This window comes from Crocodylus siamensis, chromosome 9 (assembly GCF_052110815.1).
Source record: "Crocodylus siamensis isolate JL-2025a chromosome 9, ASM5211081v1, whole genome shotgun sequence".
Taxonomy (NCBI): Eukaryota; Metazoa; Chordata; order Crocodylia; family Crocodylidae; genus Crocodylus; species Crocodylus siamensis.
Window position 1 is genome coordinate 31,805,484 of NC_143403.1, and position 20,559 is coordinate 31,826,042.

The 20,559-nt window shown below is 45.0% G+C and overlaps 1 protein-coding gene across 8 annotated transcripts in view; it reads right to left on the reverse strand.

The window, feature by feature from the left end:
• LOC149857274 (dipeptidase 2-like) overlaps nucleotides 1–20,559 on the reverse strand; it is a 53,653-nt gene that overhangs the window by 17,358 nt on the left and 15,736 nt on the right. For 7 of the 8 annotated variants that reach the window (XM_090062967.1, XM_090062966.1, XM_090062964.1 and 4 more), the window contains 9 exons: nucleotides 16,533–16,818; nucleotides 13,673–13,799; nucleotides 12,950–13,079; nucleotides 12,624–12,765; nucleotides 11,199–11,268; nucleotides 9,957–10,133; nucleotides 9,467–9,554; nucleotides 8,671–8,746; nucleotides 3,058–3,193 (listed from right to left, as the gene is read on the reverse strand). In XM_090062967.1, the coding sequence (XP_089919093.1) occupies nucleotides 3,058–3,193; nucleotides 8,671–8,746; nucleotides 9,467–9,554; nucleotides 9,957–10,133; nucleotides 11,199–11,268; nucleotides 12,624–12,765; nucleotides 12,950–13,079; nucleotides 13,673–13,799; nucleotides 16,533–16,798 (1,212 nt within the window). In that variant the 5' untranslated portion in view covers nucleotides 16,799–16,818. Of the gene's footprint in view, nucleotides 1–3,057; nucleotides 3,194–8,670; nucleotides 8,747–9,466; nucleotides 9,555–9,956; nucleotides 10,134–11,198; nucleotides 11,269–12,623; nucleotides 12,766–12,949; nucleotides 13,080–13,672; nucleotides 13,800–16,532; nucleotides 17,410–20,559 lie in introns of those variants that run through there. The other variant, XM_090062959.1, reaches the window with a different exon arrangement.

The window sequence follows — 20,559 nt, forward strand, 5'->3', positions numbered from 1 at the left end:
TAGGGTGAATAAATCACTAAAGGTTAATTATGTAAAAGAGAATTATCTATTTCCTTTTATTTCAATGTGTCTGCTATCCTCACGTGCAAATAAACATTTGTTTGAAACATCAGGGGAGCTTATTTTAACCAATACTGGAAAACCCAGTGAATCCCCAAGTGGCAACAGCATGGCACATGGGGGCAGATTAAGATTCCTTGTGGCCCTGTGCACCCCTCCTATGTCCTGCCCCACAGCTCTTGGCCCTGTGTTGGGCCAGCACCACAGCAGCAGCAGTTGGAGTGGGACATGCTGCCCCACCAGGCCGGGAACCAGCTGGCCCATGCATTAATCCACCTATGGAAGGGGTGGCGGGGGCACTGACTGCAGGTTGGGAGTGATGGGCACTGCCAGGGCTAGGGATGCTGTCAGAAGTTAGGGCCAGCAGGATGGGGTGAGACTGTGCAATCATGACTGATGTGGCAGTGCAAGGGAACCTGGGAGCTATGGGATGGCTGCATTTAGCAGCTGGTGCCTGCCCACTCCTAGCACTATTTCGCATGCTGCCATGAGTCTAAATGGGGGACTGGATAATCCTGTGCTCTCACGAATGGCGTGGCAGCCAGCACAAAAAGAAAGGGGGCAGCTATGGGCTGCATGCATGGGCAAGGTGTGCATGAATGGACAAGGTGTGCATTTAACTGTCTGACTGAAAGGGAAATGAAAGCAGTCCATGCTCTCCCACCCCCCATCCTGTAGGCATGCAAGTGGTTTGTTCTTGGACTGAACCTGGGGCAGGCTATGTAGTAACTGCTATTCTCAGTTAAGAGCTGCCAGCTGCCATAGGTCTTTCTGACTATAGGGTGACCTTGTGCAACTGCAAATGGTGTGGCCAGGAGCCAGCACATGACAAAGAAAAAAAAAAAAAGCAGCAGCTACAGGCTGTGTTCAGGCAGGAGCAGGGGCAGGGGCAGTAATGTGGTAATGGTGCCATTGTCACCCTCTCCAGGGCATGGCCAGGGCACGAGTGGTGGGGTGTCCCTCCACAGGTGTCGGTATAGGAGAATGAATAATATTTTAAGCTCTTTGAAAAAATTATCCTGGCACACATCCAGGAGGGCCTTGCGGGGGAATGCATGCTCAGGGGCAACCAACATGGGTTCATCAGTGGCAGGTCTTGTCAGACCAACCTGGTGGCCTTTTACGATCAGGTCACCAAATCATTAGACGCAGGGGTTGCTGTGGATGTAGTCTTTCTGGACTTCCGGAAGGCTTTCGACACTGTCTTTCACCCTGTCCTCATCAAAAAGCTGGGAGACTGTGGTGTCGATGCCCACACGGTCAAATGGGTCGCCAACTGGTTAGAGGGCCGCACCCAGAGGGTGGTAGTGGATGGGTTCTTCTCGACCTGGAAGGACGTGGGCAGTGGGGTTCCGCAGGGCTCGGTCCTCGGGCCCGCACTGTTCAACATCTTCATCAGTGACTTGGATGACGGGGTAGAAAGCACCCTGTTCAAGTTTGCTGATGACACTAAGATGTGGGGGGATGTGGGTGCACTAGAAGGGTGCAATAGGCTACAAGCTGACCTTGACAGGTTGCAACAGTGGGCGGATGAGAATAGGATGGGGTTTAACACTGATAAGTGCAAGGTGTTGCACATGGGGAGGAAGAACCGGCACCACACTTACAGGTTGGGGAACTCCCCTCTTGCCAGCACGGAGACGGAAAAGGATCTTGGAGTCGTCATTGACTCCACGATGAACATGGGCCGGCAGTGTGGGGAGGCAGTCAAGAAGGCCAACCGTACCCTGTCATGCAGCCACAGATGCATCTCGAGCAGGTCCAGGGAGGTGATCCTCCCCCTCTATGCGGCACTGGTCAGGCCGCAGCTGGAGTACTGCGTCCAGTTCTGGGCGCCACACTTCAAGAGGGACGTGGACGATATGGAAAGAGTCCAGAGGAGGGCCACTCGTATGATCAGGGGTCAGCAGGGCAGGCCTTATGAGGAGAGGCTACGGGACCTGAACCTGTTTAGCCTCCACAAGAGAAGGTTAAGGGGGGACCTTGTGGCCTGCTACAAACTGGTCAGGGGGGATCAGCGGGTATTGGGGGAGTCCCTGTTCCCCCGTGCGCTGCCAGGAGTGACCAGGAATAACGGTCACAAACTGGCGGAGGGTAAGTTTAGATTAGATATTAGGAGGCGCTACTTCACAGTCAGGGCGGCTAGGGCCTGGAACCGGCTTCCAGGGGAAGTGGTGCAGGCTCCTAGCCTGGGGATTTTTAAAAGGAAGTTAGATAAGCACCTTGCCGGGGTCATCTGACCCCGGTGCTCTTTCCTGCCAAGGCAGGAGGTCGGACTAGATGATCTACCTAGGTCCCTTCCGACTCTAGCTACTATGATACTATGATACTATTGCGTGTGGGGCTGGGTGGACTGCTGCATCTGCCATACTATACCTGGTGTTCAGGGAAACACATTACACTCATTTATCAAAATGGGGCAGCTGCAATTCAAAGAGACATCTGGTAAACAAAGAGGCTCATTGCATGCCTTTGAGTATCTTTTGATTTGTTACGCACAAACACATGAACATGATACTTTAATTCACAGTGAGCCAAACTAAACTACGTCCAAGGAGTTTTACTTTAATGCACCATAAAGACTTTTAAAACATCCGGAAAACCCACTTCTGCAATCAGGCATGCTATTGGAGCACAGGAAAGGGCAAAAAAAATGGATGTGTACAAATGCCTGTGTGCAGTAAAGCATCTCATGTAGACTTGCCCAGTGAGCATAATTGAAGTGGTAGCTCTCATACTGATATATTTATAGGTAGAAAATAGAGAAGTAATTTGGCATAGAATCAAAGAATACTCTCTTTCCATCTCATTTATTTTGTCCTCATTCTTGTCTTTTTGTGCTTTTTGGTATCACATTACTAAATCCCTAGTCTTTTTTCGTATTTTTCCTCCACAGCAAAAAGTGCAGTTCCAAGAGCTATGTTTTCTTCTCTGCTTTCATAAGAACCAAATATTCAATGGTGAGACCAAAAGGGTTGTTATCTATTTCAATCTTACTTTTTCCACCTCCTTGAAAACACGGAGAAAGTTTTCCCTTAAAATCCCTTTCAGTTCTGCCTCGTTCCATCCTCTTCTTAGAAGCTCTTCAATCAAAGCAGGGTATTTTGAAACATCTTCCAGACCCTTAGGGAAACTATTAGCAAGAATAACAGAATGACAAGCACCTGTTAAATAATCTAGCTAGTGATTTTAAAAAGGGAGATGACAGGGTAAGGGTCAGAGTTAGCACTTTGTGGCTCAGCTCACTGGGGACACAATTCTTTTTCAGAGAAGTCAAAATTGTGAGTCCAATTAGCTTCACCTGGATCCCGACTGATCCCCACAGCTGTACCAAGCAACATCCTATTAGAATAACTAAACATTGCTTTCCAATGAAAAAACAACATTATGTGCCAACATTAAAAGCAGCTTGAGCAGTAATACAAAGCAACAAAAACACCACTTGTCCGGTAATCATTTATCAATTATTTCTCCCTTCATTTTATACAGCACATGCCTGATGTTCAGGAAAACAACTATGTAACAGAAGATTTTAGTGTATTCTATCTATCTAACTGAAGACTTTTAAAAATACAACCAAAAGCATATAACTTAATGAAAAAGTGGACTTTTTTTTGCATTCCATTAGTCACCAAATCACTTATCAAAAAAAACTGGAGTGTCAATGTTTTGAACTCAATTGGAATTTTTGACATATAGCAAAGAAAGATACATAGAACACTCCATTTGAAGAGAAAACAATAAGCTTGATAGTTGTTGTGTCATTATTCCTATCCAGCTAAAGGAGCTAAAGCAAAAAGAAACAAACCTCCTTGATGAGCCTTTGGGATTATTTTGAAACTATTAGTACTACTCGGCAATTTCTTCTTCAACAGTAGTCATTGTTTTCAGAATGTCCTTAGCAAATTATCTGTGTTTTACTTTCTGATGGGGTTAAGTCAACACATTAAGAGTCTTCCCAACAATATCAAATTGCACGCCCTCATGAAATGTATAAAACAAGACGTATTGTTGCCAACTGCAGCCTTTTTGGACACAGGCCTGTAAAAAAAGTTATGGTTTGTCCAATCCCTTTAAGACTAGATGGGTATTTTCTGATCAAATCTAAGTGTCTGCCTACTTTCCAGACGTAGTATTGTTCCAAGCTAACTGGGCTGACTTCTGTGACTATGTGCCTCTGAAGAATGAAGCAAGCTGAATCAGTACAAGAAGAATGAAATAGGACAGCTGATAACCAACACTCAGGACAAAACCAAACCCCTGAATGAATACTTCACATCAATATTCCACCAGTCCAAGGGTGCTAGCCTGCTTGACAGGATACAGGATGATCATGGTGCAGGTGACCACCCTCCCATGGTTGGTGTAGATCTTGTGGGGGAACACCTACAAAGGCTAAATATCTACAAGTCAGGAGAACCAAATGAACTACATCCAAAAGTGCTAAAAGAACTGGCTGACATTGTTCTGCAACATTTGGCAGAGTTATTTGAAGACTGGAAGAAGGCTAATGTGATGCCTATCTTTAAGAAAGGGAGAAAGGAGGAATGGGGAAATTACAGGCCAAACAGTTTGACCTCAATACCTGGTGTGAGGGAGCGGGGCCTAGGGGCGGCCGTGAACTCCCTAGCGCCCCCTACCGTCACGTTAGGGTGAACGTAGCACCCTCAGAATCTCGCCCGCCACGACTTTGATGACTAATATATAATGTGGAGGCTGCCTGTTTCCCTAGTGGACGGTACTGGTGTTCCTGTCCCTAATCCAGAATGGGGTATCTGTATGCGTCCCGCCTTAAGGGCTATGCGTGCCTCCAAACCTCCCCCTCAGCACGCCCCAAGCCTCGCAGCTGTTCTGGGGGACGTTTGTATGGTCCCTCGCCCCTCGGGTGCCCTCGCTCTCTCTCTCGGGCCCCTGGGCTCCTTGCCCACCTGGCGCCCCTTGGGTCGGGCTCCTATCTCCAGCCCGCTCCCTGTGCCCTGGGCCTGTCTCACTGGGCCGCCAGCTAATCGCTGGTGCCCCCTGGGTCTAGAGCATTATCGCCGCCCTAGTCTCGGCGCCCTTGGGCCGGCTCGCTCTCGCCGCCCTAGTCTCGGCGCCCTTGGGCCGGCTCGCTCTCGCCGCCCTAGTCTCGGCGCTATCGCCGCCCTCCTCTCGGCACCATTGGGCCGGCACTATCGCCGCCCTCCTCTCGGCGCCATTGGGTGGCTCGCTACCACGGGTTATTCTGCCCTGCTCTGGGTCCTCGCCCCCTTTGGGGCCTGTACCGCGCCCTCTGCGCTTTGCCCCCTCTGGGGCCTTGCCCACGCTGGGGCCTCTACCGCGCTCTCTACGCCCTGTCTCTGCCCCGCTCTGGGGCCTTGTCCTCTCTAGGGCTGACACCCCGCGCCTCGCGCCTTGTCTCTGCCCCGCTCTGGGGCCTTGCCCTCTCTAGGGCTGACACCCCGCGCCTCGCGCCCTGTCTCTGCCCCGCTCTGGGGCCTCGCCCTCTTTAGGGCTGACACCCCGCGCCTCGCGCTAGGGCACAGGCGCTTGCCGCCGTGCCTGTCCCCTTGACCCTTCTCAGGGTCAAGTTGCCCCACCGAGCTACACCCTGCCCTTATGGGCCGGGGTCTGCAACCTTGCACACCGTGCCTCCCTGGCGCCGACAATAGTGCCCCCCGGCACTGGGCCCCTACTGGGCACTGGGAACCCCCAAGCTGTTGGGGAGCTCCCATGAGGCCTCCTCGCTCCCCTACAGCCTCACCCGGTCCTCCGGTGCAAACTGTAACATAACCTCAAGCCATCTGGCTGCAACATAAACACAGAGGCTCCATACGCCTAACCATAACTCCAAGCCCCGCCAGGGCTCTCCGTCCTACCTCCAGTCAGGGTGATCTTGTTCCTTGCATCATCGCAGCCGGTTAGTGTGGTAAGGCTGCGACCACTACCTCAGGCCGCTCAGCTCAGCCGCAGAGCTCCTGCTCCTGCGGCAGCCAGAAGGGAACTGTGAGTCAGGCTCCGGCCTAAGCTGTTTATAAAGGCCTGGCCCTGCCCCCTTCTGTCCATGTGACCTGCCTGGTCGCCCCGGTAACCGGCACCTGAGCTGCCTGGGTGATTGGCAGCTCTGCCAATCGCCCTCACAGTCACGGGGCATTTCCGTGACTCCGTGACACCTGGTAAAATCCTGGAGAAAATTATCAAAGAATCCATCACAGACAGGCTAACTGAAGGCAGTATTCTGAAGGATAGCCAACATGACTTTGTTACGGGCAGGTCATGCCAGACCAGCCTCATATCCTTCTACAATCAGATAACTTGCCACCTGGATAGGGGAAATGAGGTTGATATCATATTCTTGGACTTCACGGAAGACCAGGTCAAAGGCCTTTTTGATGTCCTCATGGTTAAATTGGGAAAATAAAGCCTAAACTACTTTACTGTCTGATGGCTAGGTAACTGGCTCCATGGTAGGACCCAAAGGGTCTTGATTGATAGAACTGAGTCATCATGGTGGAAGGTGACGAGTGTCATCCCTCAGGGTTCAGTACCCGGAGCAGTTCTCTTCAACATGTTCATCAATGATTTGAATTTGGGTATTAAAAGGAAACTGACAACATCAAACTATGGGGGAGCCTGATCATGCTCAAAGACAGGCTGGCAATACAGGCCGACATGGACAGGCTTGTGAAGAGGGCAGACCTCAACCTGATGTTGTTTAATATGAAGACATGTAAAGTACTCCATCTGAAGAGAAATAATCCACAACACACTTACAGGCTTGGCAGCGATATGCTTGCCAGCACCACAACTGAATGAGACCTGGGTGTCACAGCTGACAACAAAATGAACAGGAGCCACCAGTGCAATGCCATAGCTGGCAGAGCTAATGAAACACTGGCATGCATCTACTGAGACATCTCAAGCAAGTCTAAGAATGTCATCCTCCCACTCTACTCAGCCTTTGTGAGACCACAGCTGGAGTACTGCATTCAGTTCTGGGCACCGCACTTCAGGAAGGATGTGGAGAAGCTTGAGAGAGTCCAGAGGGTGGCCACATACAAGATTAAAGGCCTAGAAACCAGGTCATATGAGAAGAGGCTGAAAGACTTGGCACTGTTAAGCCTGGAGAAGAGAAGACTCAGAGGGGACTTGGTGGCAGCATATAAGTATATTAGGGGCATACATCAGGGCTTGAGTGACTGTCTATTCAAGAAGGCCCCCTGGGGAGGACAAGAAATAATGGGCACAAACTGACTGAAGATTGCTTCAGCTAAACATAAGGAAAAACTTATTTGCAAGTGGAGTCCTGAGGGTTTGGAACAGGCTCCACCTCAGAGGTAGTATAATCTTTCACCCTGGTGTTCTTCAAAAAACATCTTGATACCCACCTTGCTGGGGTCATCTGATCCCAGCAGTCTTTCCTGCCCAAGTGCAGGGGGAGCTGGACCCAATGATCTGTAACTTCCCTTCCAGTCCCTAACAACTATGGAACTATGAACCTATGAAAGCAGGAAAGTTTTAAAGTTAAGCGAATAACTCACAAGTAGGCTAGATTTGTTACACATCTGATTACACACTGGAACTTTCAGTGTCATTAAGAAGAACAAACAGGAAATCAAGAAATAGAAATCTGATTCCATGCTCCTAACCTCAAAGTATGCAGAGGATTGACCTCCAGACTCATAGATCCTATGTAACAGAGACCACCGATTACTCCCAGTGGCAATTTTTACACATTTATTAATCAAGTCTGCTGAAGTAGTCTATTCAGAAGGCTCCAGCATCCTGCAACATTTTATGTATTCAGTACCCCTATGTTTTAAAATAGCAGTAGGGATGCTTAAATTGAATCTTGTCCAACAAGCTTTAGTTAAAGCGCCACCACCGCCGTTTTGAAATGTGAAACACTAAATACACAAGACTTCCCATTTTGAGCTTTTCTGCCAGCATTCTCCTTCCCCTACCTTTGTACACAGAAATCCCTGACTATAGGGAAGGTGTCATAGGTGGAGAGGTCAGCAAAGTCTTGGCTAGCTGATTTTCACTCCTCACCCAATAGATGAGCACCCTGATGAGAAGGAAATGATCACAATGATCTGCTCAGGTCCCTTCCGACCCTACTAACTATGAAACTAAACGTTCCTGTCTGATAAAATGTAGCAATTTTTTTGTAGCTTCTATAAAATACAGTTGTTCTTGGCTGCCTCTTTCAAAAAAAAATTAAAAGAAAAACCTCACAGTCTAAGGAGAAAACTATGAGCGCCTATACACGAGTAGTGAGGCTGCTTCAACATGCTGTAACTACAGCACATCGGCGCAGACTAGATTAATCAGCTCTGCTGGAGTGTGGTAATTACTGTGCTCCAGCACACTCCAGTGTCATGTGAATCAGCATTCCTTCACTGAAAAATGGCAGCAGGGGTGCTTTAACTGAAGCTCATTCAACAAGCTTTAGTTAAAGCACCCCTGCCACCATTTTTTAGCACTGGGACACTGATACACTGGATGCTCCGGGTGCTTTAATTACAGTGGCTCTTGTAGCCACTGTAATTAAAGCACCCCAGCCCCTCACACTCCCATAGCATGTGTATAAATGCCCTTTATGCTGAATTAATATATAGTTTTACTAACCTCTCTGCTCCATCGTAGTCACCGCCAATTCCTATTGATTTTGAACCTGCAATTTTCTTTATGTGGTCAAAATGATCTAGAATAAAATATCAAAGAAGAGAAAGTCTAAACACATAGCAAGGAGAAACAACCTATTTCAGACAGACCAATGTTTGGTTGAGGTGCCCCATAATGTTATATTAATCACTGCATACATTTCAAATAAATATGAAGTCTAAAGACACAATTATAATACTAGTTTAAATTCCATGATGCAAGTGACAAACCCTTTATAGCTAATTTAATATTTATATTCAGTGCACTAGCTAGCAACCTCATGAATAATAACAGAAGTAATGTAATTTGAGGAATATGGCTAACTAATGTGAAGGACATGAATTCTTGAGAAATACTTTGTATAGCAATGGAAATTGCATTATACATTATATTCCAGATATCCATAGGGTTTTCCACTCTCTTATTAACTGTGCAGGTTCAGGGCATTTCCAGACAATTAACAACCATTCTGAGGCTTAATGAATGGCTCTTGGCTTCACTTCAGGTTATCATTACCTCTGGTGATTTATTAATGCCCTGCATTTCTTCTTATTGCTCAATAAGTAATGTTCTAGGACAAGATTTACAAGTAACAGGTAAATATGTGAGTAGGTATAATTTATATAACATGGATATAAAATCCATCAGCAGATTCACACATGAAGTATGGCCTATATTCTTCAGAAATTTATAGGGAAAATCATCACTAAAAACTACACCTGATCTGAGCCTATAAGAGACCAATATATCGACTTCAAACCTGCCACAGTAGAAACATTCACAGTGTTAGTGCCACAAGCCAGTGCTTGAGCCTGGAAGGTCACCATCACAATTCCATTGTTTTTTTCCTGAAAGAAAGAGAGAGGGGGATATACTGTGAATGGCTATTCAGAAATTCTACCTCCATGTCCTGGTCACACTCCAACCAGCAGTGGATGAATACACCTCTACCCATAGTTTCACACAAGGGTGGCCTCTTTATACCTGACCTCAGATCTAAGCACCTGATGGAAGTGAACAAAACTCCATGGTTACAAGTCAGACCAATTCAGCCTTCTCTCATTAACAATGTTTCTTCTCAATATACCCCAAACCATTTCAGTCATTGAGATGCTACATGAAACTTAATTGAAAGCAATAGCCAGATCGGTAAATTGTTGGTTAGGGATTTGTTTACAAGTAACACTGAACTAAATTCAGATGTGGATTCAGGCCAATCAGAAATTATACATTTTTTTCAAATCACTCACCAGACTTCGAAGAATATCATCAGGAACGTTTCTTGAGTGATTACAAACAGAGAAGGCAGAAGAATGACTGAAAATGACTGGTGCTTTAGAAATGTTGAGAGCTGCTCTTGCTGTAGAGTCTGAGGTATGGGATAAATCTACCATCATCCCCAGGCGGTTCATCTCCTTCACTACCTCCTAACACAGATTTAGAGACAGCAATATTAGTAATACATAGGTGACATTATCTAGTGTGTATGCTTAGATTTTGTGGATGCCAGCCAATCATAAAATTGCTATAGTGGTGTGGCTCTCTATTTGCCTGGTTTTCATGAACAACATGGCTTCCAGTGGATAAAAACTCGCATTCTCCCCTATGACATTAACTACAGTTACCAAGTCTTAAAGGACTTATCTACATATTACCAAGAAGTAAGTTATGTAGAACCTGGTCTCCCACACTTTTATTTACATGGATAACCCCATCACATCCATCAGGACTTCCATGCCCTCAACATGCTTCTAGTGCTCACACCTCTGCCTTAATTATAATTTAATCCTATGCCTCAGGACTTTAGTCAGTCCTCAGTAGAGAGTAGAAAGGAATTCTGCCCTCAGTTCTGGTAGGTTTATAGCGTCTTTCCCCTTCACCTTCTGATATATTTGGCCCAGTTAAAGTTTTGGCACTTCATATGTGGTATTTGGTTAAATGTTACGGCCCATAACATCAAAAAGGCCATGCTAGATAATCTAATGGTCCCTTCTGGCCTTTATTTCTATAAAACTATGACTACTTGATTTAGTTGAGACAACCTCTGCAAGTATTGGCAAAGGGGAACCACACCTTCCCCTACATAATAAATAGAGCTCAACAACACTGTATACTTCACTGTATGCTACTGTTAATACAAAATATCACAATTTCCTGCTTGTTGTGCAGCCTATTCTAAAACAGACCTGTACTCATTTGCCAAATTATTTTTCCTTCGTGTTGACAGAATCTGAAACTATTTGCTCCTTAAATTTTTTTCAATACTACAAGCACAGTTTCCAAAATTTCAGCATGCCTTCTCACATATCCTGATGGATCAATTCCTCTGACCTCAACTCCTTCTGGAAAAATGGTACAGACTGTAAGAAGGCCAAGATCTAGTTATTACACCTTTTAAGACAAGCTGTTTTTCAAAAAAACAGAATCAGAATTTGTACAGCTGTTAGTGATGTAAAAGTTTGTTTAGATTGCCATTCAAGAGAGATTCTTACTTTGCCAAATTTGGTCAGACCATCAATATGGGGATAAAAGCTATAGATCTGCTTTGATGAAGTTTCTGACCTTCGGAAAAAAAGAAAAAGGTAGATAAAATCTTGTTGTTCTTGCAGGTTAGATTCAGAAAAGATCTCACACTAATATGGGAAAACACACCACTCTGAAGTCATATTGTCAAGTTAAAGATGCCAATCTGATCAAGGCTGGTGAACAGTGCTGAGGCAGTTGCAGAACAACATGGACAGGGGTTATTTTTTTAAATTGCATAGTAAAGATACTTTGATTGACTTATTTCTTATGTCCTGGTAGAAGTGGGTCTGTAGAATTCATTTGAACGAGAGGGGTTGCCTTCAGGACTAGGCCAGGAAGTGCTGCTCATACACAATATAACAAGATACAGGGTGCATCTACAAGTGATGCAACACTGCTGTAGCAATGCGCTATGGTAATGTAGCATCCAAAAACCATGAGGCCACAGCTATGTTGCCATAGCAAAACAATTCCTCATTATAGTGCGTTGCTATGGCAATGTAGCAGTTAAAAATAACCATCACCATGCACTGTGCACACGGCGCAGTACAGGCTGTTACTGCGTTATCCTACCAAAAGGAAGTACTAAATGACAGTGCAGTAACAAAGACACCATAGGGACACATGTAGATGCACCCACAAAGACTATATCAAAGTAGGAAGATACAGGGATGGCTGCCTGAGGAGGCCCTACAGAAAGCTGAGTTTGGCATCATCAGCCAAACAGAAGATCAGAGGCCAATGTGATAAAACTGAGGTGGATAAATAGAAAGAGTCATATTTACCAGAGTTTCTCTCTCTATTTAACTGTTCTCACCTGTACATGAGACTGGTTTGGGAATTAAAAATATGATTTTCAGCCTTTAGTTTTTTAAATCTTTAGTTTTCATCCAGCACATGATGTTATTGGTCAAAGCCTTTTCAGTGGCCTCTGGTAAAGACATTGGCTTAGTTTTTCAGTGTATTCCATCTATGTCACAGGTACATATATCAATAGAGTAGTCCTCAATCTGTTGCACAAGCCATTTGACTATCAAGCTCAAAAGTTCCCTTCTGGTGGGAGACCATGTGCTATAACTGAATTTCTGTGGGACTCATGATAACACTCACGAGACTCGGAACATAATCAGCGTAGACTCTTCACGCTTCTAGAAATAGTTTCCCTAAAATATGGCTGTTGCAACATTTGGTAGATTGTAACAATATCCTTGACACTGCTCAATTTGTGGACTGATCCTAAAAGAAGTTGCAGTATGTGGAAGGACAGATAGATTCTTCATCTTCAACCCACCACATAACAAGCTGACCTATCCCCAAGTCACCCCTCTTCAATTCCCCTGCCATAAAAAATCACAAAACTAAAGTTACAGAAATAGATGCACATCAATTACCATGGAGTATTGCAGGTGTGTGTTAAACTCATATACCGAACGCCAAGGTCATAATACACCCTCAGCATTGCCAGACTGCTGTCAATGGAATGACCACCCTCTATTCCAATCAAGCATGCTATCTTTTTACTGTCCACAATACCTGGAATTTAAAAGGGAGACATTTCCGGGTAAGTTAGTGACGGACAAGGAGTTAGTGGTATATCACTGAGCAGCAGACTACCATTAAACTACCATGACTATCAATTTGTTATGTGTTTCTACTCATGAACTGCCTCATGCAACCTCTTTAATGAAACATTTTTTAATCACAAAACTAGTATCACCTTGGGAGGTTGTAACAAATTCAAGTTCTTCGTATTCACTACACATCCTCTTGATAACATCAATCTGTTCTAAAGTAAGCCGCACAGCATCCTTGTTCTGAGCACTACAAAGAACATATGCTGACCAAAACTGAAAGACATGAACAGAGATTAAACCAGATAACCTTTGTTGCCAAACCATAAAAACTTCTGTGTTTGTGAACTACAGTTGAGCAAAAAGATCAGAAACATGATAATCATGTTTCCCTTGTGCACTATCTAGTGGAGATTGCATCACAAGATTTCTAAAAAACACTTCCTATTCTGAATCAAGAGCACAATCTTCAAGAATGATTACAAGCTGTCATCACTCTCAGCCATTCCTGCAGAGCTTTCAGGAAAGAAGAATTAAATAAGTTTAATTCAGCTGACATTAAAAAATGATTTTTTGCTTTGGTCAAGAGTAGCTGATTCTGAAACAAAGAAATGTGAAAGTCTGATAAACACAAATATTGTAGGAAAAACATTTGTAGCCATAGGGGTTTTGTTTTTCTCTATAATGGGCTGAACCCAAATTCCAGATTTCCTTTAGCATCTGGCACATTCAACATCTGACTTAGTGAAAATCTGGGTGCGGATATGAATTTTGCTCAAATCCACCCACAGAACAAGTATACAAATACAAATATAAGGCAAACATATTTAAAGAGGTTTCTATCAGCTATGTGCATTGATAGCACATACCTGAGCTCCAACATATCCAGACTGAAGCTTCTGAATGTTTGTGTGTGTGGTGGTAAGGTTCATTAAGTTGATTCTACTGATTTTGTTTTGGTACTGTATCCTCAGCTTCAGTGCAAGGTCGTTGTGCCTAAAAAGTAGAATAAATAGCATTGAAGATACAAATAAAATGGTCCTTTCCCATCTCAAATGTTTATTTATTTCTTCATCTACTTTTACTCTTTCCTGCCCAGAGCAGGGATGGGGCTGGACCCAATGATCTCACAAGGTCCCTTCCAGCCCCAAACTTTTGTGTATCTGTGAATCTTCTTGTGTTAACTGCCAACATCCTTTCAATGGTGTTTGCTTGGAAAGAGACTCAGTTTCTGAAACTGATGTCTTTCCTGGGAATCTTTTTTCTGCTGCCCTGAAGGTTTCTGCCCTTTCTATTCTTGGTGCTTAAGTTTCTGTTCTGTCCCTCTCTCCACTTCATTCTTTTGGCTCCATTCCTACTGTTTCTGATGGGATGTGGGATCTAAGATTAGCAGCCATGCCTATTGAAGGCAACTTCTACTTTAGAGGCTCACTTGACTGATTTCAGACTGAACACAAACATTGTTCTTTATAGCTATGTGGGCTTCCTTTCAGGTCAGGTTGCCTGCCTTATAATCATTGGCAAATATAAGCTAAAAACATAGCTGAAAAAGATGGTGGGATTGTGTAATGGAAAGGTAAATAAATAAATGTGAGAATACTTGAATTAATGTAGCTTGATCAAGTTAATCTAAATTAGTGTGTATATATTATACCCTTTAAATATGAAGTAATACCCTTTGAGATTGATATAAAAATGCAGCAGGTACTGCTTATACCTCTGGCCTTTAAAAAACACATTTTACTGTCACCTGGGCACTCAATGACAACTGACAACATGAAACAATTTACAGAACTCTGTTTTGAAGGCCCAGTCCTGAAATCAGAAACCATTTTGCTGCTCAGGTCCTAGCAGATGTGGCTCCTCATTTCTTATTACAGCACATAAACGGTGTAATGAGATCTTTACAAAAATGTGAAAAATTTTACCATATTGGGTAAATATGCTGATGTGAATCTTTTAGTGTGTCTATGCATAAGGGGTGTTTGAAGCGGGCCCTATTTGATTCAGATTCAGATTCGGCCTGAATCAGGGACAGTGATTCGATTCGTTGATTTCGATCATTGTTCCCGATTCGATTCGGCCAAATCCGAATCTGAAAATGTGATGTTGATTCAGAGAATGAGTGGTTCAGCCATAGACACAGCTTAAATGTTTTTTCCACATACTTCAAGGTACCAGCATGGCTTGTGAACACTGCAATGCTGGGGTGAATGGAGCGTCCCACAGAAGTGTGGGGGTCCCCCCCAAGTGCTTGGAAGCAAACCCAGAAGTGGACCAGAAGTACTTCCAGTCCACTTCCAGGTCCACCGGGGAGTATGCTGGCAGCCCCCTCCATCCCCCCCAGCTCAGCAATTGGTTATCAGGGGACCCCAGATGCCCCCTGCAGACCCAGGAGGCACCAGTCACTGAGCAAGGGGGGATGCTGGGGGTCCCTCGAGCCCACCCTCTGGCAGACCCAGAAGTGGACTGAAAGTGCTCCTGGTCCACTTCTGGGTCTGCTACCCAATGCGCTGGGGAGCCCCCCCACACTCCCGTGGGACACTCCATGCACCCCAGCATCCCAGCGTTCATGAGCTGCCTGCTACCTAGAGGTATATAGAAAAAAATATTTAAAGCCGTGTCTATGTCCAAATCAATTTGGAGGGTTCCAATTCAATTCAGAAAGATTAAAGGGTCCTTTGATTCATTTTGGATTTGGAGATTCAGCCACTGAGTAGGGCTGAATCGAATCAGGGACCAAAGCTTCACGCAGCCCTAGTATACATGTGTGTGGTCCTTAAAAGATGTGTGGATGCTCCTTCTGCAGGGAACTGGCAACAGGCCTGGAGGTATTGAAATACCAAGCCAGCACTGGGGGGGGTGGAGTCAGCTCTAACATCCTCCGCTTGGTGCCAAAAATGTTAAAGTCCAAGATGGCAAAGTTCAAGGCATAAGGAAATACAGAGGACCCAAGCAAAGGGCTACCTAGTAGAGGGTGGGGGTAGGGGGTGTCAACACAACTAAAGTTACATATGGAACATGCAGCCAGCTAAGCCTGGGTTTCAGAGGGTCAGAAGGGGGAAAAGCAGTGGCAGGGGGGAGAAGGGAAAAAACACGTAGCTTATTCAGAAAAGGATATACAGTAAACCCCACACAACAGTGATACATTCAAGTAAGGAGTTGGCTTCTAGGCACACATACAATTACAAATAGTGACATGCAGGACACAATTGTGCTACATTTAATCTTAGCCCCAAAAAACTAGATGTTAATAGGAACCCACCACAAAGATAGATTAACACAACTTATTTGAATAAGATAAATGATAGGTTTCCATTAACCATACTCCCCCTTACTTCTAACTCTTTTTGAAGTCATGGTGATCCACTAAATTGCATACATTTTTATTTCCTCTTCAATTACACAGCTGAACTGTGCCTTTCTTTCCCATTTTCAATTATTCCTGTTTCTTCACCAGCCTTAAATGTCTGGCAAACATCACCAGATGGGGCCCCAAACTGTTCACCCAAACCCCGCCCTAATTAATTAAATTCTATACCTGAAAAAAATATAACAAATGTATAAGTTTTCTGCATATAGAATCTAATTATTGGGTGAATTATCTTATATTTGTGTAAATATGGTATATTCAATATTTAAGGATACCTTGCATTTAGGTCACTGATTTAGGATTGCTAACAATCTTAAGTTGCTTGGGCCTATTTGAAAATAAGACACATTACGTACCCATCGATTAAATGGGCTTGCTTCATTAGCTCTACAGCCCTTCCTTCTGCCATTTTATCAGTGGCAGAAGCCAAAACATCAGGGAGAAGCACCAAAAGCCACAAGAACAGGTTTGCAAGCTTGATCTTGAAGACGATATTGAACTTGATCTTGAAGATGTCCATTGGAGAAAAGAGCTGCTCCGATGTACAGTGGGTATGAGGAACCTCTCTAATCAGTAGAGGTTCTAGACTTAATAGTTTTGGTACAGTGGAGGCCTGTCTCATGGGGAAGGCACAAACGAATTCTGAAGGAAAACAAAAAGAATGAACAGAATAAGAGACCAGAGGTGCATAATGTAAGTAAGGGATTAAATAATATAAGGGCATGTCTATATTGCTTTCTTCCTCACCCCACTACCAAGAAAGTAGCCCATCCACTTGCTTCCACCTCAAACTTTTTTTTTTACATCTTCTTAGTGTGGATTATGAAGCATTTCCTAGACATCCAGAACCCTTTGGAAGCACATATTAAATCTTCAAAGAGATGAAGAGATCGGCTCAGTGAGGAAATTATTTTTTTCCCCATAATTTCAGTCTGTGGCTATGCTACAAATAAAACCCAGAAGAGCAAATCCTGGTCACCTGTCCCAACAATCCCATCTCTTAGCAAATTATATAATGGCAGATATGTCCATAAATAAAAAAAATTAACTAATGTTCCAATGACATAGTTATGGAATGTTACCATACTACTCTCAGTAACTGCCAGATATAAGCACTCAAACATCACAATCCTTAAAGGCCACAAATTACAAAATTAAATGTTGATGTTGGCTATTTATGTCCCTTCTGGTCTGCATATCCAGAAATATGGAAAAAAAAAACAAGAAAAAAAACAAACCCCCAAACCTCTCTTCCTTTTTTTTTTTTTTTTTTAAAGCTTTCATGTTTGTGGATACACAGACTGGAAGGGACATACATAGCTAACATTTAATTTTATATTTCATGGTCTTTCAAGATTGTGATTTTTGAGTCCTTGTATCTGAACCATTAGTCCTTATGATCTGGACCATATGTCCTTATATGTCCCATATGTCTGGACCATTATTTTTTAATTTTTTTATGGAAATATTTGCCAGTATATAATTTAAGAAAGATGTTTCCATGTAATCTCATGACTCAAGAAAATGGGCTTTAAAAAGGAATCACAAAAATAAGACACATGATTGTGACAAACCTTAGGCTAACCTAACCCCAAGCCTTGTCCCCAACTATTCTTTTGGGTGTTCTTGGGGCTCCAACCAGATCTTTTTCCTGAGGGCACTACTGTCCCCTAGCCAGTCTCAGTCAAACCAGAATTCTGTCTGGACCTTACAGAATAACAGAATTCTTCAAATCACCCATGAGTGCATCCAGATGAGTGCGCATGTGCCTCGTGCCCTGCCTCAAACCCCTTTGAGGCACGGCAAGATGCATGTGCGGGAATGAAAAAATGTTCCCTGTGCTGCAAGTTTGTGGCACAGGCAGAAAATTAGACCTGTGGATATCCAGGGGTCTAAAAAAACTGAAGCAAAAAAAAAAAAAAACTGGGTCAGGGCACGGTCCTGGACCATGCCCTGAGGCAACCAGAGGTTGGTTCCTCCAGGGAGATGCTCTGGCTGCAAGAACATCTCCATGATTGGCCCCTTGCCCTGATGCTGAAGTGTGTGGCCAGCCAGGCCACATGTTCAGCACCAGGGCTCCAGTGCTGGTGAGTAAGGGATGGGGGGGCTGAAGGAGGGGAGAGGGGACCATGTGGGGGACCCCGCCAGCCCCCCGGACCCCTCAATCCCTGACCTACCTGGCCCCTCCCCCTTCCAGCTCCCTAGACCCCCCTTGAACACTGCCCAGCCAGGTCCTGCCACCCTCAGGGCTCCTCTGCCACCCAGCCAGGCTGAGTCCATAGCAGCAGGTCCCGATGTGGTGCGTGGAGACTGCACACCATGCCCAGATGGGTCCCTGCTGGCCCTGGGGCTGCTCCTGCTGCCTGACCAGCCTGGCTGGATGGCAGGAGCAGCCCCAGGGCTGGCAGGACCCAGCAGGTGTGGCACGTGGTCCCTGCACACCACACCAGGTCCTGCCACCGTGGCTCAGAGCCCCCCACTCCCACTGCTGCTGCTAAAGGTAAGTTATAGGCCCAGGATGGGGGGGCTGTGGGCCTCCAGGGTGCCTGGGACCCTGGGCAGGGGGGCTGAGGCCCTGTGGGGATAGAGGCTGTGGGCCCTCCAGGGAGGAGCTGGGGCCCTGGGGGGTGGGTATTCCATGTGTGGTGTGGGGAGGCTGTACCCTGTGGGGGCCAGGGGACCCACCCCTCCTGAGCAGCACCCCCACAAGATCCCCCATTTCCACAGTCCCCTCAGCAATCTCTCCACACACACACCCATCTAACCCCACACCCCTTCCCGCAAACACTACATCCCATCATTACACACCCAACATGTGCGAAGAAAACCAAAAGTACACATCAAGACATGTAGGTATTTAGAATTTATTTTATCATGATGATAGAGACACTGGTAGGCTTCCACATTGCTTTAACATTGTAAATATACCAATAAAGCATTGCCCAATTGATTGCTGGCTCTCTCTCTCTCTCTTTGTCTCTAGTAAAAGCAAACAAAACTCTGGCTTGCATCCATAGGCTTCTCAAGTAAATCCCAGGACATCATTCTCCCGTTGTACTCGGCCTTGGTGAGGCCACAACTGGGATACTTCATCCAGTTTTGGGCTCCGCAATTCAAAAAGAATGTGGAGAAGCTTGAGAGGGTGCAGAGGAGAGACACGCGCATGATCAGAGGTCAGGAAATCAGATCTTATGATGAGAGGCTGAGAGCCATGGGGCTCTTCAGCCTGGAAAAGTGCAGGCTCAGGGGTGATCTGGTGGCCACCTATAAATTTATCAGGGGTGCTCATCAGGATCTGGGGGAATGCCTGTTCACCAGGGCACCCCAAGGGATGACAAGATCAAACAGTCACAAATTCCATCACAACCGATTCAGGCTGGACATAAGAAAGAACTTCACTGTCCAAGCCCCCAAGGTTTGGAATAGACTGCCACCCGAGGCGGTTCAAGCACCTACTTTGAATGCCTTTAAGACACATTTGGATGTTCATCTTGCTATGATCCTATGATCCCTGCTGACTTCCTGCCCCTGGGGTAGGGGGCTGGACTCGACGATCCTCCGGGGTCCCTTCCAGCCCAAATGTCTATAAAAATCTATGAAATATATATATGTGTGTGTATAGAGTGGTCTTTTGCTTTAATTGGGAAAGAACATGAATTTTGGTGTATTTTTAAAAATGGATTTGGGATTCACATATGCTTGCATGTGTGAACGTGCCCCATGTGTGCAAACAGGACCAGGTCTGCCCCCATTTTCAATGCCTGTTGTCAGCTGCCCTGTAATCACTCTTCTCACAAGACAAACAGTGAAATATAAAACAAAAATAAGGCTTACCACATAAGACCAGAAGGGGATCTGTTAAATTTGTGGACAAGTGTATGAAGTAAATAAGAAATACCTCACTGTTGCTTTCTAACTTGGAGCAGCTTCCTAGTGAGTTCTGCACTGCCATCAGCTAGCACCTGCACTATTTTTCCCAGAGCTCTCTAGCTTCCCTACCCTGGGTATTTTCCTTTGCCTAGACCAGGGGTGGCCAACCCATGGCTCTGGAGCAACATGTGGCTCTTCAGAGATTAATATACATCTCCTTGAATCTTTGCACAAGCACACAGTGACCAACTTCCTTTTTGTCCTTTTGGAAGCTGGTCACCATGTACTTGTGCAAAGATTCAAGGAGAGGCATGTTAACTTCTGAAGAGCCACATGTGGCTCCAGGGCTGCAGACTGGCCACCCCTGCCCTAGACTAAAGGTTCTCAACCATTTAAATTTAAGGCACCCCTCATTAGAGCCAAGACACCCCTTGAAAAAGGTCAGCTTTTAGCTTTCACCCATACTTTGACTGCAGAAAAATAAACTGCAATAAAATAAAGATAGTAATTGTA